Source organism: Silurus meridionalis, chromosome 19 (assembly GCF_014805685.1).
Source record: "Silurus meridionalis isolate SWU-2019-XX chromosome 19, ASM1480568v1, whole genome shotgun sequence".
Classification (NCBI taxonomy): Eukaryota; Metazoa; Chordata; class Actinopteri; order Siluriformes; family Siluridae; genus Silurus; species Silurus meridionalis.
The window spans coordinates 12,572,880-12,596,859 of record NC_060902.1 but is presented as its reverse complement, the minus strand read 5'-3'; the positions used below and the strand labels follow the sequence as shown (position 1 = coordinate 12,596,859).

Here is a 23,980-nt window from a genome sequence, read left to right as displayed (position 1 = left end):
CTGAAAATAGTAAATGCTGGTGCAAATCAATTTAATCGGAATAATGCTTCAGCACATTTTCAGAGATTACAATTTCAAGAGTGTTAAAGCTGTTTAGGCAACTTGTGATAAACCGGTGTCTGACAATTAAACTTGATCATGGTTTATCCCTTATTTTTGTAGTTCTGCATTCTGGAACAAAGCTTCAGCGTTTTGAGTCACTGTCATTTCATTCAATTAATTAAACGTCACCTATTTGAGAATGAAAAATAGCAGTTTATCTACGTGGTAATAAAATCCACTTAAATCATCCAGGCCTGTTTTACATTCCTTTCTTGACCGTGTGAATGAAAAGGATATTGTTTTGCATTGTAACAACAACCAGCACTCCCGTTTAATGCGGTTTATAGTGTAATGCATCTGTCTTATCCCTAGGGGGCAACATAAACGTTGAGCTTTTCAGAATCAACACAAATAGCAGATTTGTATGCATTTTCTTTGTTCAATTTAGGTAAAAAAAAATAACAGTAAGCTTTTAGTGAAAAGAGGCAGGCTGAATTTAATCCCCAGAGTAATTGAATGATGATTACAGGATTGAAGTGCCAGAAAAAAAAATTGGAGTATAGGGACGTTGCTTGCCCGTCACCTCCCTTTGGAATTATGCTCATGTGTCAGTGGGGATTTATTTCCAAGATCAGTGAGGAACAAGCAATTCCCAGTGGTACAGGAGGTGTAACAGTGTGTGCTTTGGATTGGATAGGAACAACACGGATTAGTATGAGGGTGGTACAGAAAGGAAGCACAGGTGGAGCTCGGGCACGATGGGGCGCTGTGATTGGCAGAGGAGCTCATACAACCACAGACACACACACAAGGTAGTCGGATTTTACCTGTTTTCTCGCGGTCGAGTTCCTCCGGCCGCTGATGTTCATGAGAAAGAGAGAGACAGAAACGGATGATGATCATTTTCACTTCAAGCTGCTTCCATTATTGCTACCCACACATACTCTCCTGCGTGTCTATATAGCCTTTAACCACTACAAATGATCCTCTAGAGACAAGCCCTATTTTTACACACACCACACAATCACAAAAGAGCCACAACCAGAGGCTAATGCAAAAAAAAAAAAGGGGGCTTCTGTGTGGCCTTGTCCTATTTCCCTGTTCTTGAATGAATAAATCAGCTGCTTTTTAAATAAATCATGATTATGTCTAGACGAGATATTTAAGATATAAACTAGACATCAAAAGAAAACATCTGGCTGATATTATGCTACTTCTGAGATTCATTAGTATGCGTGCACCACACCTACCTGGCAAGGCAATAGTCAGTCTTCTGACCTGGAAGAAGAGAAAAAATGATTTTGAGAGAGAGAGAGAGAGAGAGAGAGAGAGAGAGAGAGAGAGAGAGAATCTGTTAGTTAAATGCATGAGTGTGGGAGAATATGCTGATTTTTCTCTTCCTCCCTTCTTTTTTTCTTCCCTGTGGGGTTCCTGCTTTTGGATCCACATCACCTTTAGCAGAAAACACACAGACACACACACACAAAAAACCCTCCAACCTCCAATACTCACAGCTGCATAGACAAAAAGAGACACACATATTACCCACACCCCCCATGATGCAGAATTGATACTAAGCAACACACACACACACACACATACACACACACACACACACACACACACACACACACACACACACACACAATTTGGTCACACCATGGTGAGCTAGCTTCCTCTTGTATTAGTTCGCTTCAACACTTACGCCGACACACAATCGATTAAAAACAGAGTCTGCCGATCCCCAGCATGCACTGCAACATCTTCGCGAGGAAACTGAGCATTTCTTACACAGTAGTCTACGCTCCTGATTCCACAACAAGCTCGCACATAATGACCGTCATTAGCGTCTCCACTTGTGTAGCCGTAAGGAATACACTGCTTTCTTGTGTACTCATTACACACCGGAGGAAGCCAACAGTAGGAACAAGCTTTTTCTATCTTTTCCATCTGTTCCAGTCCACGCTATCTCAAATCCTCCCTGCTGACTCGGTATGAGTGAAAGAATGAGAGTGGGAGGTGAGACAGAAAAAATAACGAGAGACAGGAGATGAAATCTGCCTCTCCTCAAATATCGTACACTTCTCTGACTCCCTTCTCCACAAATCCCTCACTATTTTAATACCAACAAAGACTTTTGGACTGGACTGTTCAGGATGCGGTCCAATACCAAGAACTGTTATTATTTGATCACATCAGTTCTGAAAGTTGAATGCAATTTTGCCAAATGACGTGAGGGCGAGTCCCATGAAAACTTTCCATAAATTTATAGTTGCATTGAGTTTTAAACAAAAACCTATTCAAACCCCCTTTTGTTTTTGCACCTTCTATCGTGCGTACGGATTGACATTGTTGGCGCCCATGTGACGTCACTTGCTGTCAATATGCCACTCCACCGTGGAACTCCAGCAATTTGAGGCGTCACACGTTTAGGCGTTTCATTTTATCCACGATCACATATTAATCCAGGAATGGCTTCAAACAATGCTTTAAATGGCATGAAAAAATATAAATTATGCAATCTTACTAATTCAGTCATGATTTTTTAATTTGTATGGTCATGCAAATATTCTCTTCCTATAAAAATGGCTTGAAGGATTAATATTCGCATGAAGCAAAGTGATTGGCTGTAACGTTTTATGATGTAATAACACTGGCCTGTCACATGTTTTATCGTAACCTTACTATGAACAAACTCCTTTCCCTGTCATTTCTTTAGGTTGAGTCTGTTGCCTGATCTTTGACCTCCATTACTAAGTCCTGGAACAGGAAAAAAAGTCACCAGTGTACAGAGCTTCAAAAAGAACTTCACCGTTCGTCTGGCTCATGCTATTGGTACCATTTTCTCTCTAATCAGAAAAACACATGCACACCCACAGACACACACAGCGAGATCACTTACTCTCTCCCAGGGTCTTCTGGATAAGGTCGTGCTTGGCCTGCAGTTTGGTAATGAGATTCCTGCCCTCTAGGAACTCCTTCAGTTTCTGAAAGAAAGAATGCTGACTTGTCATCGATTTTGCCATTCGTCTCCATTATTTGTATACACGTGAACATTTTTGCTCGCCTCTTCTTTATCTCCCTCTCGAGATCAGAGCTTTCTTTCTATTCCATCTGCCCTTTATTATTTGTGGGTTTCTCTGCATGTCTCACACACTGGCTGAGGTGAACATTAAAGAGCTGAGGGTATGGAGGACCCTGACAGCTCATTTCACAGAATGCGCACAACATATCGGACAGGACAAAGCGAGACCGAGAGAAAAAGAGAGAGAGGGAGACATGGATAAGAGAGAGAGAGAGAGAGAGAGAGAGAGAGAGAGAGAGAGAGAGAGAGAGAGAGAGAGAGAGAGGGTTAGCAGGGAAGATACTCATCTCTGCTGATGCCTATAATGTCACACCCTCACTCAAGTGAGAGCTGGTTAAAATGTCAGGGGTATTAAGGAAGCCATAAAAAGAAAGACGGAAAAAGAGAAAAGAGGAATTGAAATAAGGAAGTTGGCAGGTGGTATATCGCTAGACAGAAAGAACTCTGTTGTGTATCAAAATAAAAAAATAAAAAAATAAAAATAAAATACCACCTCCAGCTAATCGACGCTTCCTTTAAGTTCTTAGATCTGTTCCTGAGATGATGCTGTGCAGTGCCACAAAATCGTTTATAAACAACTAAAAGAAAACCTCTGTCTAGACTATAAAAACAACTGTAAGGCCAGTAAGTAATCACTATTCTCTAATTAAAATATCAGCCAAAATGAATAAACAGAAAATAAAACATTGCAGAAGTAGCACAGCATTTCTTTAATATTTGTTTACCGCTCATTTGTCAAATCCATCAAATCGGCTGACTATTGGCCATCTGTGCACTTGTCTGTCAATCAAATCTGACATAAACTGTTGTTTTGTTGCGGTTAACTGCTTCAGGTAAGATCCTGAATGAAGCATGTATAACTCAAAAGATCTGAAATGAAGACAAGTTCACATCTCAAAGAGACTCCTGGAAAACTGAAACTACGTTACAGATCACAGTATTATGAACATTAATAATACAAAGCATTAGTTTGACCTTATAATGATGGATAACAAACTGGACTATAATCAAGACCTAAGCGCATAAATGATAAAGGATAAATCTTTTGCAAGTTTTTCTTTTGGTCGTACTCATTTGCTTACAATTGTTGCTCCCAAAGGCACCGGCTAAATCTGGTTAAATCCCATGTTGCTAAATGAGTCTAGACGGCAATCTTTAATTTGCATCTGTGTTATTAATGCCACGCACTGCATATTTATTAAGACAAATGTGAAAATGGAAAAGACAGCTCACATAAATTACATAAACCAATATCACATCATTGTCCGCAGAATGGGTTTTCCATCCATTCATCCATCCATCCATCCATCCATCCATCCATCCATCCATCTCACCGTGAAGTAGAACTGCTCAGTCTCCTGCTGATTGGCTCGTCTCTTGGCCAGGCTCGGTTTGCTCATGAACGATTCTGACACTGTAGACTTCACCGACTCCATGGAGTTGCTGTGGTGGAAGCAGTCGGTCACATCAAAGTCCTCGATGGTCACCATGTCTTGGATTGTCTGCAGAGTCGCCTCCATTGTCTTCTTCACCTGAACGAGAGAATGAAGGAGTCATTCTTGCAGATATATTGAACCAAATGCATTGAAATAATGGGGGTAAATTTATGATGAGAGAAAAAAAAAAAAAAAAAATGCACCTGAGGTTGTTATTGCTAATGTAATGATTTACACCAATCTTAATTAAACAGGGGCATAGTGTGTTCGCAGAAAGAGTGACTACACTTTGTGTTCACTGTACTTGAGAAGACAGATGAGTCTGCATAAGTGTGTGTGTCTGTGTGCAAATTTACCTCTTCATTCTCTATCCTGAGTGTGGAAAGACGAGACTGGAGCTGCTGGCACCTCTGCAGAAGTTCTCCCTGTAGCGGCTGCTGAGCGCACACGTAGCCCATCTATATATATTTAAAAAAAGAAGAATACTCAATCAACAATAGAAAACATGAGTGCAAATGAGTTGTTTAAATGCAGCAAATACCCGTAGCAGTGACAACACCCAAATCAGCACTTATATGTCCATGCTGAATAGAATTAAATAACCAGAGCTGGCAAAAAAAAAAAAAAAAAAAAAAAAAAAGAATATCTGGCACAAGTAAATTGGATTTTATTTCTTATTCTGCAAGTCAGTTTTTCTTTTCTCTGGTTGTTGGAAAAAAAAGTCTGGTGTCTACTAAATCTGTAGCAGTGGATGGAAAAACTGATACCTCAGATACGTAATGTGCTTATCCTTAGTTCCCAGCTTAGCCATTTGATTTGTCACCCGCCGATTTGTCCTGCGCTGTTCCTATATTCCCTATCCAAGCCGTTATTCCACGACGAGATGAACAACGCTGTACTTTTATGATGATGTAATTGCTTTGGCGTTTGTCATTACATTTAAGTAGCCTCTCAAGTTGATAGAAAATAAACTAAAGCTGGAATCTAATTACTGTTGCACCACATTTGGTTGGTTCTTGATTTTTTAATGTGCACTTGCAGAGACAGAGCATGACTTTCACCAGCTTCATACACTGACGCACACATACACACAATGAAGGGGAACATCTGGCTGTCGTGGCCTTGTCTCCCTGAGGGACGAGTTAGCCGGTCACAGCTGGGCTCAAATACACTGCATTAGACCAGCTGCAGGGTTCTTATATTTTCACACATGTGTATACACAAACACACACACACCTGAGCAGTGAAGCTTTACACAGCTGACTTGCATCTATATAGAAAAACAACACTCCTGTCATCCGCCCTGCTTTATCGCTTTTGTATGGAGGCAGTGCTAAAAGGACCTATAATGACAGCTTTTTTATATAACAAACTACTGAGGACTCAGGGAGACTTGTTATAAGCCTCATCAACACCGCCATACATTTTGGTCCTGTGTGTATGTCCAGGCCAAGCTCGGCTTGAAGGCACTAAGAGGTTCGGGAAGAAAAACAACCTACACTGATTTACTTTGCCTCCTTGGCAAATAAAGACCTGGCAGGAGCAATGAAATCTATAAATGTCCACCAGATGTGTTTATATAGAAATGCCTTCATGCTGTTGTTTGTTTACAGCTGCAGGACGAGTAAATAATTAGCATGATTAGAACCTAGGGGTTAAGGCATACAATCCCACTTTGAAGTCACAAAACAGTTGCTCGTACTGCTGTAAAGAATCTGAGCTAAACACACCCTGACAATGGTGTTACACTTTTGCGCACTAATCCAAACACGCCCCTACACACAAATTCATGTCGACGGCGCCCTAAAAGAACGCTACCCCATGCGACGCTCTCAAACACACGTGCACGTAAAATCACCTGGTCCCCCATGTGAGACTGGAAGTCAAAGCGAATGGGAGGGCAGAAGATGATGTTGTAGGTCTCCATCAGTCGTTGTTTGTCAGCCTGGGCCTCGAGGTTCTCAGCTGCGTTCTCGATCGTCTCTAGGCCGCCGTGCTTCGATGTCTCCAAGTTAAACTCGGCAGAGAGGTAGGTACGCAGAGCCCGGTGCAAGCTGGCATGGTAGCCCAAGTCACAGCACTGAATAAGATATATAAAATAAAATAAAGTGCATACAATAATTTAATTTACTGATAATCATTGGAATAATAAAGATATCAATAACTGATTATGTGATTATGTGAGGGGGGTTGGGGTGGTCAATAGCTTTGCTATGAGAAAAGCAAGAAAAACACAAATGTGGGTTATCATTCTGGTGCCAACTGAGTCCCATTTATAACATCACAACATAGTATGTATGAAAAGTAAAGGTAAAGACTTTTTAACTATATAAACCTATTACATATTGCAATCACAACACTACACAATCATCATTCACATTTTTTGAAGATGACAGGATCTCATTTTCAGATCACATTTTCACATGACCACATTAAAAGCGAACACCTAATACCCTAGTATTCTAGGAAATAATTGGAAATGTATTCAAATGTATGTTTTCCTCTCTTAAAAATGTACATTTTGAACAGTTTGAAGGGCTAGTCCACCATGCAAAGCTCTAAAACCTAAAGGAACACAGTCTAAACTATATTCTAGATCAAACAGCAAGTATAATTTAACTAACAGCAAATTAGAAACATTTCATATAGAAAGCATTGCTTTTGCTCATGAGCGTGGAAGCTGATAAAGTCAGGCAGCAGAATAACATGCCATACTCAGATGGGACAGATTTGGCAATGTTTTCCTGCACTGGCTCCTGCATTGGCTTATTATATGCAGGAAACAATGCATTATTTATTTTGAACAAAGGGCGTCCAATTAAAACGCCTGGAATCAGCACACAAATCCTGTAGAGACATTGCCTGGTGTGCTTTCAACTTATTTCCTCACTCAGCAGCTCTTAACCCTGCTACATCCACCTCCCCATCAACCTCTGTATAGATCATATGTTTTCCAGCATGCCAAAGTTTCCTAAACCAAAGAGTAAACCCATCACTTATATTCATGGTACTCTGGGTAAAGTCACCCACTCTGATCATTAGCTTGAGCCCTATGAGGATCTAGGTATCATAAAGCTTGTCTGTGAGGTTGCACCTAATAAGTGCAGCAATTACATTACTCTAATGGAACAACAACCATTTAAACTTATAAGGATCCACATGGCACGTTTGGAGATTTGGAGGAGACATTCTATAACAGCATTATAACATGCTGACCATTTCAGCTGCAGTGAAACATTTTGTTTGTGTGGGCGTGCATGAATCTAGTACAACTTCAAAAGACCTAGATCTTGTGAGGGGCTTGAGAAAATAAAAGCTTTTTACATTTACAGCGTTTCTGGTAGACGCCCTTATCCTGCGTGATTTACAATTATCTCAGATGCACAGCTGAGCAACTGAGGGTCAAGGGCCTTGCTAAAGGACCCAGCAGTGGCAGTTTGGTGGTGCTGAGATGTGAATCCAAGATCATCCGATCAGAAATACTTATCCACTGAGCTACCACTTCCCAAGCTGATGCCTTATCGAAAGTAACATACTGCTGCCTTTGCGATTCCTAATTAACAAGTCAGGATTTAAATATCATGACCTGAATAAATAAATGTAAATACAATTTAACATAATATAAAATGATTTAGACATGAAGCCTAGCCTAATACAGAAATGTCTAGCAAATTGCAAATGAGGAAAAAAACATACAGCATAATTATAATGAAAATATACATGTCTGTCAGTATAAACTGATAAGGACTGGATGGGACCCCTTTTTTTTTTATTCCAGGGCAGAATAATGCACATACAAATCTACTTTTTAAAATGGCTCCAGATTAAGCAAATATGACCAGACCAAAAAGGTTTCTGTACTCTCTGCACTTAACATAACAACAGGGAGTCATTTCAGCCAAGTTAAAAAGCATTGCCGTTTTTGTATACAAGTTAACGATGGCATGTGTTAATACAGCGTTTACAAGGACTACGTAGGCACCACCAGGCTAAAAGCAAAAAAAAAGCAATCGATAGTGACGTGGCGCAGAAAGACTTACGTCGATGAGGTCAGAGAGGTCATGGACGTAGTACTTGAACACGCAGCAGTTGGTCGCCTCCAGAGCCAGCAGGTACTCGTTCCTTGCCTTGATGGCTTTCAGCTTGTTCTCAGTGTATTTGGCTTGGCGCTAAAAGGAAGAAAAATACAAGGCGCATGAGAGGAAAGGAGAGAAGAGGGAGTATTGAATGAGGGCCATTAAATCATGCTTGCCAATAACAAGCAAACGTGGATCAGGTGTCTCCAAGCGCCTCATGGCGACAAGCTGATGAAGAAATGTTCAAGCTGCCACCATAAACTCCAAGCCTTGCTCTGTCCTTTTCTAACCCTGAAGCCAAAAAATGGTCTTGGACTGTTTCAGACTGAGGAACATACTAGACAATTGTGATTCTCCTTTAAAATAGCGGAAATGGTGGTCAAGCAAACCTAGTTTTTTGACCATTTCGAGAAAAGCACCAAACCCTTTTGTCCAGTGGTCAAATGTGGAGTTAAATTCCATCTAAAGCTTATACCTTTCCAGCTTTCCCTACATTCTAATACTTTTTGTCATTAAACATGGCCAATAATCATATATTTACATATATACAATACTCAAATGGTTACACTTGACTAAAACAGTCCAGGTCCAATGCATATTATGTAATATATGCTTAGTGTGTTATCAGTGACTATATGCAAAACTTTTAACACGAGAGCATTCCACTTCTGCGAGCACTGACCACTGACACACACATGAATCCTTAATTCATGGTTCAGCATTAGGAGTTCATTGCACCAAACAGTGGCAACCAACATATGCAAAGCGAAAATGCTCATTATCAGCGTCAGTATCTGTATTGACAAGTAGCCAAATTTGGGCCAAATAAAAAAGGTATAGACACATACAGTACTTACTGTAATCTCCTGACGACTAACTATTTTAAAGCAAAACTTTAAACAATCAAACAAAGCAACACGACATTGCTATAAAAGCCTGTTGTGTTTTTTTATTTGAAAGGTTGCTTACTTGAAAGTAGCTATACATGCTATGAATATTAGGATCCTAAAGCTTGTGGCCAGAAAAGTGTAAAAACCATCAGATGCTCTGTAAGTTGTGTGATAATTATCTAAAGTTAGAGTTATAGCATCCCCAAATAAAACATGCTAATATCTTCTTGTAAAATAGCTTTTTTTTCCAGTCAGTAACTGTAATTGTAAAGAGAAATGAGAGCAAATTCAATCAACAACATATTCCTTAAGAATGAGATCAAAAACACGAATAAGATCAACTTTGAATGCAAGTCGTGATCCTGAACCATCTGCTAAATGATTGCTTGCACTCTACCACTCACCACTTCATCCATCTTCCTCTCCTTCCCACTCTCTCCTGCATTCTCATCTCACCATTCGAACAGTGTCTCCATCTCCATCTGCTTACCCTTTTTACCACCTACACAAATGTTTTTGCATGCTCCACAAGTGACCACCAAGCTCCAAAACGCATCCCTCAGTCTCACCCTCTCCCCACAATTGGCTTCGCTTTAGCTCCTCTCTCAAGTCCTCACCTTCTCCTTCATCTTCTCGATCTTTTTCACAGAGCTCCGGCGAACAGGCTTGTCGTCCATCCTGACGCTGGCGAGTGTGTCGGGTGAGCGTGGGGTTTGGCGCTCCTCCTGGCGTGCCCCGCGTCCCATCTGCTTCTCTTCCTGCTTCTCTGCCTCCTTCAGCTTGCTCTCGGCGTTGATGCTATCAGAGTTGTACATGTGGTACGTCTTCATCACCTGCCGGGTACAACAAGGAACGATAAGGTTAGCTCTGTCTGGTCTATATATGAAAGGGAACATCTTTCTGTAAATAAATGAAAACCAGGCTATAACAATGAGTTCACAATGGCAGGCTTTTTTTTACTGCTTTATCTCCGGTACAAGGTCATGGTGGGTCTTCCAACACCAAAAACCCTCAAATAGGAAGTCCATGATAGAGCACAATGCACATGCTTAGAAACACCAAGGGGGAAGCTATTTAACCAATGAGTTGGCTAATCAACATTATGGTGGTGTTTTTGGTTGGGCAGAAAACCAGAAAACCCAGACAAACCTCCAAGCAGACAGTACTAGCCACACTGAAACCTGATTACTGGTTATGATTATATCATAGTCTGCATTTTGTACGACAATCAACTGAAGCTGCTAAAATCAGATAATCAGCTTTCAGTATATACAAATGTATGTTTACTTGCATGCAAAATTGTTCACCTAGACTTTTTGAATGGCTTTGGCAATAAAAGAGCATACTGAAATCATTCTCATGGCTCAATCAGGAACCTGTCACATGACTGTGACGGACAAACGTTTTAACAAATAAAAAAAAACTGGACCAACCATTAAGTGGGATTTGCCAAACATCCAGTGATGCGTTGTTGGCATGCATATTCCCCAAATTGGGAAACTTTTCAGACACCCTACATTATTTATTGAGGTTGAATATATTCTGCTGCCTCTGTCCTGTTGGAATTTCTTCCAAGACCAGGCATTTATTGCTTTTTGGTTCGTGCGGCAGAATTTGTTCATGTGACTGCGAAAGCGCAGACAGCATGATGGTAGGAAATAGGAAACATGCTTGAGCCAATGCCCTTTCAGGCTCAGTGCAGTATAATGACTCACATACAAAGACTGCTTCAGAAACATTTGCCCAAATTGTTTTCGCTAGCACTCGAGCGTGCATGACAAAATAGTTTTCCCTTCTCGTTAGCTCAATGCTTCCTTCAAAGCAAGGTACAATAACAATAACACAAAAATAAATGTTTTATTATTAAAGCATGATCGATGGGAAAGCTGGTTAAACAGCTAATTGAACACAATTTTCGCAGTGATTGGAGACACGTGCCTTTGTAGCTGGAATTGTCTGTAAAACTGTCAGCAGTGTAACCGTGACACCAGTGAACTGTATAAGCACAGCAGCTGAAAACTCGACCAGTACAAATAAATCCATGCCAAGCAATGGAAGATGCCATTCTGTAGAATGAATTCAGAAGGTGGGGGGAAGGGGCATGGGTTTTCTTATTCTATACATGAATGGAATGTCCCCAAGTCTACTACTCCCGGGAGAGGAATCTTCCAGAGTGACAGAGCATTCACACATCCCCTCATGCGACGTGCCAAAGGTTAGCGAGATGACATAATTGCCAGCACCATCAATCACTCCTTGGGTTAGAAAGGCACTTTTAAAGACCTCCATTTACATCATGTACACTGGCTTGCGTTTCTTTCAAAGGATGTAATAAATACTTTTCATTTCTGTGTGCTCTTTTATTAAAAAAAAAAAAAGGGAAGAATTAGGGAGTGGTGGGTTCGGCCAAACTGCTTCTCAAAAACAAGGTTTGAATGCGGCATTACTGATTTAATAAGGAATGTAGAAAAGGTGCTGCAGAAAAATGTTCACGTCTCAGACCTCTCCATTTTATCCCATTTCTAAAACACAAGTGTTGAAAATAAAAAGGTCTATTTTGATCACAGTTAAGCATTTCATTTGAGGATTTGCTACCTTTTATAGAGATTTATTCTTATAGTCACTTCCTCATCAGCACACATGCATGCAAGGGTATAAGCCCCTATGGGGGGGTAGGTGGTATTCAGTCAAAGAAACTTGATAAGGCCTAAATCTGGAGCGGCCCCGCTCAAAACTTCAATCTCGTTGAACCCCCCACGGCCGCAAAACAAAGCGGACACATGTTCCGCATCAGAGCAGGAATTTCTAACGGCTCAGTGAAAACAAAGCTCGGGTATCACTGGAATGACTGAGCACCGAGTGTCCTGCTGCTAATTAAAGGCATGCTTTGTGCGACTGTACAGCGAGTCGGAATATGGCGCTGATGAACACGCCGATTTTGAGACAACAAAAAACATGTCGGGAATCACGGGTGTATTTGCGTCACAACAAGACCATCCTTAAAATCTGTTGAATGCGGCATAATCATGCAGACTGTATCTAACAGAGACACAGAAAAGAATTAAATTGGATTTAAAGAATTAAATAAGGTGTCAATTGTTCAATGCTATTCTCTCAGAGAACTCAATCTTTATAGTTCAGGTCCATGCAAGCCAAAAAAACAAGTCTAGTGCAAAATAGGCATTAGAGTCTGTCGAAAACAGTCACAACCGTCTTTCACGATCATCTTTAAAAAACAAACAGTGCCACACTTTGAAGGCAACAAATTAATTTAGTGACTCAGAGAAACCCGAGACACATCCTCTCCAAGGCAGCAATCTGTCAAATTCACTGGCACCTTAGGAAAAAGAAAAAAAAAACACTTCCTTGTGTATGATCCTACACCGGATATGGCTTTAAAAGTCACGCCCTGCCTGTCATACATTAGAACACAGCCAGTAGTGCCTGCTATTAATCCTTTGGACATGAGAGGAGTAATACTCTGACTCCTAAATTCCACTGATCATAACGAGTAAGTGGTCCATAATTATTTGGAGAGCAACGCAATTTCCGTATTTTTCCCCTTGTAAAAAACTTTCTTTCGGCTTCTCCCGTTAGGGGTCGCCACAGTGGACCATCCGCATGTTTGATTTGGCACGTTTTTACACTGGATGCCCTTCCTAACGCAACCCTCCCCATTTATCCGAGCTTGGGACCGGCACTGAGGCTTGTGCAACCCTAATGGCTGGGGTTGGTTCCCTGACCAGGGATCAAACCCAAATGCAATCAAAATGTAATTGAAGGCTCCTACGAACAGCTATCAATTACAGACCTTTTATCTTTTTAATTTCCCATAACACGAGGCTAAAAACAGGCCATACCTGGCCAATAAACTGCTCATTAGTCAACTGCCCAATTACTTTTAAGCCTGGAAAATATGAGTGATTACAGTTTCTCACAAAAGTGAGAAAAACCCCACAATTCAAAAAGCATTTTAGTATATCTTTTTTAAAGGGACAATACTATAGAAATTAAAACTGAATATATTTTAGAGTAGTCGATGTGCAGTATAGCATTATACATTTACTGTATTCTTAAAAAAATTAAAAAATAAAAATAAAACTCAATATACAGCTATTATTGCCAAAATAGCTGCCAACAAAAGGGAATACACCCAAAGTGATATCATCTGTATGTCGTTTTACCATGCAAAGCCACATGTCCTATTCATGATGTTCATGCTTTTGTCTGCTTCACAAGACCATAAATATTTGTGTATCTTGTATTAGAGCAGTTAAAATTTGGTGCTTTGTGTACAATTCTCTAACACTGAACACTGGATGTTCAAAATGGCACCTCATGGTAAAGACCTGAGGATTTAAGCATGGTTGTTCTCCAAAAAGATGGCCAAGACTATAAGAAAATCGGTAACACCCTGAAACTGAGTTACAGTACAGTGGCCGGGGTCATACAGACGTTTTCCAAGACGGATTCCACTTGGAACAGCCTCTTCTGAAGCCGGCTCACAAGAAAACAGTTTGCTGGAGACAACCATGCCCAAGAGCATAAATTACTAGAACCATGTCCTGAGACTAAGATAAACTTGTTAGGCTCAGATGGTGTCCAGCATGTGTGGCGACGCCCTGGTGAGCAGTACCAACTAAATTGTGTCTTGCCTACAGTCAAGCATGGTGGTGGTAGTGTTATGGTCTGGAGCTGCATGAGTGCTGCTGGTACTGGGGAGCTGTGCTTCATTGAGGGAAACATGGATTCCTACATGTACTGTGACATTCTGAAGTAGAAAATGATGCCCTCCCTTCAGACATTGGGCCAAATGGCAGTTTTCTAATGGACACTATGTACCTGCACTTTTTTTTTTTAACACTGTGTATCTTTGAAGGTTCTACATTCAAAAACAGAAAAAGGTTTATAAATGCAGCATATCTTACAGTCTGGGGATATACCGTATACAGATTTTCATCAGGCTCATCTCATAATGAGTGTGTCAAAAAAAGAAAATGGCTGATTTTAATTTTTTACAAAGGATAAAATTGTAATGTTTAAAAACTAAAATCTAATAACAGTAATGTTAGAATGGAATTTAGGTTTTCTTGTATAACTGAAAAAGAGTTGAATGAGATTATATGTATATTTATGACGTTGTAGCCAATCAAACAAAAGCAATATCAATTCAATTCAGATTATAGCGAGATAGTTAGCTAGTTAAGAGCATTAATACCGACACAAACTATTAAATTCATTCACTTATAGAGGACGACTCGGCCATATTCATTATCCTTCACTACCAAGAAGAAACCACCAGCAAAAGAACCATTAGAGCCATCTTGATTTTCTCTAGGAGTTTAACCACAAGGTGACGGCATATTCGTGTAGCAGGACAGTTACACGCTGTGCTTTATTTTGCTTGGTTCTGCCAGTGTTTCCACATACCTGCGTGTTCCTGATTACGAAAAAAGCAGTCTGTCCTGATGATTGAACTGCCTAGTAAAAGCAGATGTGTATAGTGCAGCTGGCAGTGGAACTTCAGAACGTATACTGTGTGCTAAACTTACGGTATTATGTCATTAAGCTCATTTTGGTTAAATAAACATAACAAAACTTTTGTTTTTTGGGGTAGAAAAATAAAAAGAGTGTATAATGGTTGCTAATCAAAAGAATAGGGCAGAAAAACAGGTGATGTCTAGCCTACTGCTACTAATATGTACTAAATAATAAATAAGCCAGACACCTGGAACCTTTTAGTCCCTGGTATTTGGGCTACCAAAGTGTCCACCCCAAATACTGCATCAACAATGCACTAATACTTAAAGTACTCCAAGATGCATTACATGCAAAACATGAATCGTATAAATGATAAAACAAAATCGATTCCTACATAATCTCCAGTTTGTTCCAGTATACAGTTACTGCATCTACAAGTCATATATCAGTGCTTTTCAAACTTTAACCTATAGGCTTGCAGACAAAATAAGCATGCAGTGTATACTTGTGTTACTGGTGCACCTCTTACCGTGTACAGCTCATTCAGGACCTTCATCAAATCTTCCTGCAGCTGAAGGCCCACCTCTTTACTCTACGTGGACAGAAAAGATGACACGTTAGAATTCAGACACCAAATAAATCTATACTATACAACTGGTGGATCCAACACGGTCAAAACTGCCATTTATCATATAAGGGGCAGACAAACATGAGGAAACTGATGTGTTGCTCCTGTTACACTTAGCAGAAATGATGGGAATGTTTCCATCCACCATTAAGGGAGGTCGGACTGTCTAACCCTTTAATCCAATCTAAATCCGGTGCTATTTATCGTATAATACAAAAGGAAGGGTGTAGATTTATCAGTCAATTTGAAACTGCAAGCTTTTCATGCTTTTCATTCAATAAATTCACAATGTGTTTGGACTGAAGTTTGAAGTCTTGAGCTTTAAAAGTTTGGCTGCCATCGTGTGAAATGGAAAAATAGCGGTTTGAAATTCTGGCATTGCTTTTTTGCATGTGAAAATGAAGTGCTAAAGAGAACACACCCTCAGCCCTGTAGGTCGGCCAGTGAAAAGAATGTAAACTGGAACTGACAGCACCTACGGATCATCATTATTCAAACACCTCCACATGTTCAAACACCTCAAGAGGAATGAAAGCAAGCGTGGGCCAAGCGGGACATTTTGCACTGTGCTAGCTGGCTCGTGCCAAGATTGGAAAAATAGCATTTTTGGATGGTCTACACTAATGCAGAACGCTTTTCAGACAATTAGGGTATAATACTTAAGCAGAGGTTGAGATGTTACTAACAGAAATAGCAAGGAGACAGGAAAAAGTTTTACCCCTCAAAATATTTATTCAAGAGTTTACATAGATTTAAATTAAATATTTTAATCTTAATTTTTTATATCCTGCATATTTTTCCCCATCAGTGATTTGGCTATTCCAGCAAATGGAAACATTTTTTATTGGCATCTGTTCTAACCATTGCTTTTTCAAAAATTGTAAATGCAAAAAATTAATAAATAAATACAAATAAATGCAGCCAAAGAGGCTGAATAAAAGCCAACGGTCACAACAATCGTGGAGTCGCATAATCCACCATTTTCAGCTTTCGAACCTGTCAGCGGAGACTAAAGCTACAATTTAACTCTTTGAAGGTTGAGATGAATGGCTGGCAGCAGGAGTCTGTCCATAGGGGCTCATTAATAATGGAGTGCCGATGGCCTTTATTCAGTATAAGAGCCCTGGCTGATGGGTCCGAATCCACAAGCACATCCGCATTCACTACTGTGTAGAGGAGAGTAGTAGTAAACTGTCAGGCCACCCTCCCTCTCTCTTATTCACTGCAAACAGAGATGACTGATTTTCAAAGCTGGTTCAACCCTGAAATGTCAACATCAGCATGTTTCTATGGCTCGGGAAATTACAATGTGTCTTTTTTTGTTGTTGTTGTCGTTGATGCAGTTTTTAGTGCAGGAAGAACCACACTAGCTCCTGATTTTTTAGAATAGGTGTTGTGATTCATACTACACCATTATTGCACTATTTTCTTGCATCTGATTGGTCAGGAGGTGTGGATTAGTTACATATAACATCTTCCTTACAAATTACATCAATGTACACTTAACTGATATTGTAAGCCCACTTATTCTTAGGTTTTGATGTTAAATCCAGTTTAAATAACGCATGAAACACTGTCCATTTTCTGTTAGTCATTAGCAAACCTCAATACTGTGACGATACTTTTGTCTATCTGGTGTAGTTGTTGAGACACCTGACTTTTCTAGTCAAATGTGGTTCTGCCTCTAGTATTAAGTTTTTCTTTTATTTGAACTAGCAGACTCAAACATGTTCCAGCATGACAATGCACCCCTGTGCATAAAGCCTGCTCCATGAAGATATGGTTTACATGGGTTCGAGAGGAAGCTCTAAATCTGAGGGTCGGCTTGCTATAAAGCACTGGCCTCAACCCTAATGAGCATCTTTGGGATGGAATGGAATGCTGACTGCACCCCTGGCTTCCTCATTTCACCTACATTACCACCTGACTTTACTAACCCCCTTGTGGCTGAATGAATCTCCACAAGCACACTTCAAAAATCTGGTGGAACATCTTCCCAAGGAATGGAGGTTGCTATAACAGCGACTTAATTGTGGAAAATGACGTTTTAGCCCGTTATTTTAATTTTGATTCTATTGGGACCCATTAAAAGGTGCACCGTGCAGTAAGAAAAAGTGTTATTTACAGTGTCATTTATTTTTACCTATAAAACTGGGTAACACACTGCTACCCAGCTTTTTTCTCGTTTGCTGACAGACAGAGAGAGAGTAAGTGTAGGTGATTGCATGCAGTGGAGCAACTGTTAAAAAAATATTACTTCACTATAGCTGAGGGAGATTAAAGAGAGGGACGGAGAGGGGAGAGAGAGAGAGAGAGAGAGAGAGAGAGAGAGAGACACTGGTGTTGGTTTACCTGCAGTGTGTTTGCTCAGACACACTTAGAACAGCTAGCACTTAATAAATAATATGCATTTATATAAATAAATGTTATATAGCTAGTGAGTGGGTGTTCGAAGACTTCAGCTCAAACAAAACCCAGTGAGATAAATATCAGCTCCAAATCAAGAAATTTTACCCAGACATTCCAGCACAACACCTCCCCCCCCACCCTTCATCCTGCACAAAACTGCCTTTTTGAGGTCAAACGTGCTGCTGTTGGGAAATGGAAAGTGTGCCAACCCTAAAACTGTTCAAGATGGAGAAACAAAAGAGAACCAGAGTGCTGCAGAGGATTTTGGTACAGCTCTCATTATCCCATGATGGCGAACGTAAAAAGCAAAAAAAACACAAAGGTTCTTTGACTAGCTTTCAAATAAATAAATAAAATCACCAAGCAAAACATCCTGCAAATTGCAATATAGGCATAAAAATATCGTTTCCCCGAGTGCTGGCTGTAGCCATGTATCGTGAAGTCATTATTATTTGCAGCACCTCACCCCATGACATCATAGGCAAAAAAAAATTTTTAAACGAGCAAAATAAAAAGGGCCAGGTGCTTGTGCTTCCTCATGGGAGATAGTGGAATCACACAAGCTTAAAATACCCCCAACATCTGAATTCAGTGAAAATAAATGAAAACGAATGATCACAGAACTGGATTCAATCGCATATCTGTCATCCTGAGTGCGATGCTGTAGTTTTGGAATGGAAGGAATCATATGATTGAGCCAGTGACCATCACTGGAAACATCTGGGAAGTTTCATAGCAGTGGAAATCCAGAACATCTTCCATTGAACAAAAAAAACCAAAAAAAAAACAATTTCTGGCATTAACATAAATAATTTCAGATGATATCGTCTGATTTTCGTGGCGTCTGCTTCACAGCACGTTAAGATTTCAAAATAGAGAACCAGTAAAAGAAAAATAGATAACTTATTATATACTTGGTATACGGGTTAAAACATTAGAATTGTAATGGTTCAAACCCATTAGAATACGCAAATTATTAAAGCTGAGAACCCGATACCTAAATAGGGTTAGCATAAAAACCTTTGGGCAAAGCTACATACTGTAGCTAGCTAATAGGTCATTAAAAAAAAAAAAGCCAACAACTGCCATTGTTATGGTATATTTTACAAGATTTGCTTGTGTTATAGTACAATGAAAAATAATAAAAAATAATAACTGGAACTGAATTTCAACTGTGTGTTAGTTGTTATTAAGTTGTTAAGAGTAATTAGCCGTTTTGCTAAATGGAATGACAGCCATTTTTTTTACAATTTAAACTTTTGATTTTACTTGACATTTTGCCACATAGACTGTATTAATGGTTTAAAATAGCACACTTGGTTTAACAAGATATAAAATATTACTGATCTGGTTGTTGTTTTCATGAACAATCGATGATGCGAAGAGCTACACCACCCTTACAGTGCACAACAGAAAAAAAGTTAGTCTCTATGAAAGAAAAGAAAAAAGAACGAAAAATCATCTTCCAATTAAATATCTATCAGATTAGTCCCTTAGTGCTTTTTTTTTGCAAGCAATTCATCACAATCTGATAACACAATACTGTAATATGGAATGTTTAAAACATAGGCCTGTTTTATGTTACTTGCTTCACTTTTGTTCCTTCACACACGCACTCACTTACACACACAAACGCAAAGCAAATGAAAAAGAAAGTATGTATGAGATTTCTTCAAGACTAACCCAATAAATCAGCTCAAGCAAGAAAGGAGAGATTTAAGCGCCTGTTGAACACTGACCCACATCCCTGAATAACTGGTTGCACTCATCAAAGGAAAATATGACTGCTTTCGTGTGCACGTCTGACAGAAGAGAGGCTTTGGTTAGCGCGAGTCCACTGGTGCCCTGCAGCGAGCCTGGAACCGGGTCCTGCTGTGCGCTATTGTTCCAGCACAGCAGTGTTCAGTGGCCAGAACCACACAACAACTCGCAGCTTTCTCCTAATCCTTCCCCCACTGATGTCAACCTGCTCCTCTCCTTCTTGAACAACAGAAGCATGCGGTACTATTGAACTCCCTCAACGTAAGCACGAAACCACGCCGTGCTTTCAGAAGGACGCCTCCTGCTTCGCCACTCTGCGCAGCTTTTTACCACACTTCGGAGGAAAAGTGCAGCTGAAATAAATGCTCTCTGATAATTGGTGCATTAAGGTCATCCAATTCTCCTGAGTGTATTTGTTTCAATGGAACCAAGTTGGACAGCTGCAACTTTATTTACAAATCCAGGCTACTGAAGCAGAAGCTCAAAACATAGTGAAACCTGCTGTGTTGAATTTCTAATGGGCAGACACGATGATACAGCTGAAATATTTAATCCCACTTTGGCTGCAATATGGATCAAAGTAGCTGTCAAGCGGACCATCACAACACACATGAAGAACATAAAATGTCAAAGAGGGATCCAGCATAGTGTTGTAAATATAGGATGCTAGCTTCAGAGAGATGGAAATAAAAATCTGTGCTATATCTCTAACTCTAATTGCTAAAAAAAAGCTTTTTCACCTGCCATATTTAGCACTATTACAGTTTAGTCATTTTCTTTGCTCAAAGACATCTCCTTACATGATCATTATTGGAAACCAGCAACCTGAAAAATAATTGAAAATAAGTCTGTATTAAAATCTTCGGCATCTGCTTAGCAATTCTTGTGGTAGTTGGTCAATTTTCATCCGATGAGTGATTACAAACTTTTTTCCCCCCTCACATTTTTAACACATAAAATCAGTGTAATGTGCAATTAAGTTATATGGTGCAACTGTGCTCTGGCAGATTTGGAAAAGCAATGTTGGTTGGTGATTAGCAATGAAAGTTTACAGCTTAAGCAGAGAGTACAGATAAGAAGGTGAAAGAAATGGACAGAGTAAAAATATTAAAGTGTCTATTTAGACATGAAATTTGGGCTAGCTCCAACTGGAACCACTATCAGCAGGCAGTCAAAGACCATTGTGGGTCCATCTTACAATCAAAACGAAAAGAGACTCGATGAATACAGTTTAAACTTCGGTCCACAGCCACACGACATTCTTTCTGACAGTACACAAAGACTAATGTCAGGATGGTTGCTAGACACATTTAATTTAGATGATGGCGAGGTTTGTGTGAGCTACCACAGAGCTACAACCTGTAATGCAGATATCAGCAAAGAATGGAGAATGACGAGTCTCCAGAGAGGTACTAGCCAGGAGCGTTCAATTAAAAAGCCATAGTTTTTGAAGCACTGCGCTCTGGAGAATGCAGGGAGAGAGTGCTGGAACAATGAAAGGAATAGCATTGAAGTGAGAAATTGTAAACAGAACAGAGTAAGACATAGAAGGAAGGTAAAGGGCAGCCACAGACTTCAGAAGTCCACCTGTTCTGCTTTCTTATACAGTGGGACTACCGTTGTAGAAAAGTTGGTCCTAAAATATATATATTATATATATAAACACACACACACACACACACACACACACACACACACACACACACACACACGCAGAGTCACTGTGCACTAAACTTGATGACAGGAAGCAAATATTTCAAAAATAACTTCTTGCATCTGCATTCAAAGGAGGCTGTATATTGTAGATACCATGACTTGATTTACCTGAGCTAATGTAGGTCTTGAAAAACATTTTGCCCACACGATGGAAATAGCTATCTGGTGCTATTCACATGACTAAAAATACTGCATAAGTCTCTTGAACCAGTCCAGAAGAGGTTGTTGCGGTAATGGTGGTTGGTGTAAAAAAAAAAAAAAAAAAAAAAAAAAGCTTTAACAAAGTTCTCCTGAACATCTTTAAATAAGATCTCCTCAGAAACAAAAGACGTCTGGTGTCATAGTGAAACAAAAACTACTTGGCCAATAACCTCCAGCCAATTGAAAAAAAGGAAGCATCTCAAGAGGCAACCCAAGTGTGACATTGGAAATTGGAATGATTTCAAAACTAATCTCTGGATATTTGAGCTATAATGTGGGAGTTTTTGTTAGCAGCCAGCAAGCCAAATGACATTTGAGTTATGAGTAACCTTGACTGTTCAAAGTGCATTTAGCTTCTAGCAAAGTGCACAGTCAATATAACATACTACATTTAGCTCATTTAGCTAAACAAATATTATTATAATTATAAAAAGTGGTCTTTTGAATGAGCAGCAATGTTGCGATGTATGCCAGTGTTGGGGATGAGTTAGTATTGGGATGTTTGAAAGTTTCATTCAAAAACATCACTAGCTTGGGTATGTGCTGATACTGGGATACGTTTTGTAAAGAACACTAAAAGGGTGGCCTGTATTTGTTTGTAAAAAAATGAAAAATAACCCTGAATAGTGCAGTTACTGGCTCAATCAATAAACAGGCAGGAGGCAGAAAAAAGAGAATGTGGCAGCAACTGCATGTACTGACTGGTGGAGGGATCAGGGTCTCTGAAGAGATTTTTTAATTAGTGCTAGCAGCTGAGGTGCGAGACTACAGACCAAAAATAGCAGAAATCTGCACAAGAGATATCTGTGATTGGTGATAAAAATAAAAAAAAAAGGGGAAGAAAAAAACTTTGGGGGGTGTGAAAGAAAAAAAGCAGGGAGTAGAGTGGAATTACGAAAGGAAGGAAAGAATAGAATTAAATTACAAATAAACAAAGAAAAGTACAAATGGAATGGAATAGAATGGAATGGGAAGAAGAGAAAGAATTTAATGGCAAGCAAAAATTATTTGAAAGAAGAAAGGGAATTGGAAGAAAATTAATGGAATTAAATAGACCGACAGAGAAAAATGAAGCAAGAAAAAAAACAAAGGGTAAAAGACAATAAAAGAAGCGCTAGTCACCTTCTTGAAGAGGCGTCCAGAGTCCTCGCTAATCTGGGCGAAGCGTGGTATGATATTATTGAGGTAGAGATCGCTGAGGGTGGCATGGTCACGACTCTCACGCTTCACCTGAGTCAGCAGCAGGTTCCAGCAGTTCACAGGAGACAACACGTTCTGCTCCTTCCTAAAGGGCATTAAAACAAAGACAGATTAGGGACCATCACAAAACTCTTTAATACCTATTTGGATTAAATATTTGGCTGCACACAAAAATATGGGTTAGGAATGTCATTCCTAGAATTACAAATAATATCAATATTTTTCCTACAACACACACACTACAAACAAGTCCTGAATAATTTAATTGTCATTGCATGCACATTTAGACCACTGCCATGCAACAAACTAGAAAATGTGTAAATAATATTGGAAAAAAGTTCCTTACAAACTATTTTAGTCCTGAAAAGAAAGGGTGGTCAACTCAACACATAAGTCTCAGGAGGTTCAAGTGCATGTGACAGAACAAAGACATTAACAAACTGCTATACTGCTTCAGTCCTAGATTAGAGAAAACTCATCTACCTGACCAGTTCAAGGGCGCTATACCATCGGAAGTACTCCATACTAAACATAATACAGTAAATCCCAGTTTATCGTAGTGGTTACGTTCCAAATTCACCCGCGATAAACGAAAAACCACGGAACAAATTAATTATGTGGCAAATGCAATTCCCGAGAGATACAAACCGCCGTAAATCGGGGGATTACTGTCGTTTAAAAGTGAATCAGTTTCTGGAGAGCAGGTACAAGAAATCATGCAGAAACAGAACAGGCAGCTTCAGTTCAAAAAGACACAATAAAAAAAAAAAAACATGATAAAAAAGAAAAATGTTACAAACTTTATTCACTTTATCATGATAAACAAGCTAGCTGACAATTAGCATGTTACTTGACTCTGTCTGGTTTGTCAATACAGTTGTTGGACTGAAGCAGACATTTTGTTTGTTTTTGTCACTGTTTTCATTGATATCTGGCCATATTACAGCTATATAACATATTATGCAGTCATAGTAAAACAGCAAATGTTGCTAACAGACAGTATGGGCCATGCAGCCTGCTAACACTGCTCTACATCTACACTAAAATTGCAGATC

The 23,980-nt window shown here is 39.6% G+C and overlaps 1 protein-coding gene across 5 annotated transcripts in view; it reads right to left on the bottom strand.

The window, feature by feature from the left end:
- Positions 1-23,980, bottom strand: part of srgap2 (SLIT-ROBO Rho GTPase activating protein 2) — an 85,860-nt gene that overhangs the window by 14,339 nt on the left and 47,541 nt on the right. For all 5 annotated transcript variants that reach the window (XM_046875703.1, XM_046875706.1, XM_046875707.1 and 2 more), the window contains 10 exons: positions 22,848-23,010; positions 15,540-15,602; positions 10,147-10,362; positions 8,604-8,732; positions 6,422-6,643; positions 4,920-5,021; positions 4,462-4,659; positions 2,945-3,029; positions 1,293-1,320; positions 870-900 (listed from right to left, as the gene is read on the bottom strand). In XM_046875703.1, coding sequence (XP_046731659.1) covers positions 870-900; positions 1,293-1,320; positions 2,945-3,029; positions 4,462-4,659; positions 4,920-5,021; positions 6,422-6,643; positions 8,604-8,732; positions 10,147-10,362; positions 15,540-15,602; positions 22,848-23,010 — 1,237 coding nt within the window. The remainder of the gene's footprint in view (positions 1-869; positions 901-1,292; positions 1,321-2,944; positions 3,030-4,461; positions 4,660-4,919; positions 5,022-6,421; positions 6,644-8,603; positions 8,733-10,146; positions 10,363-15,539; positions 15,603-22,847; positions 23,011-23,980) is intronic.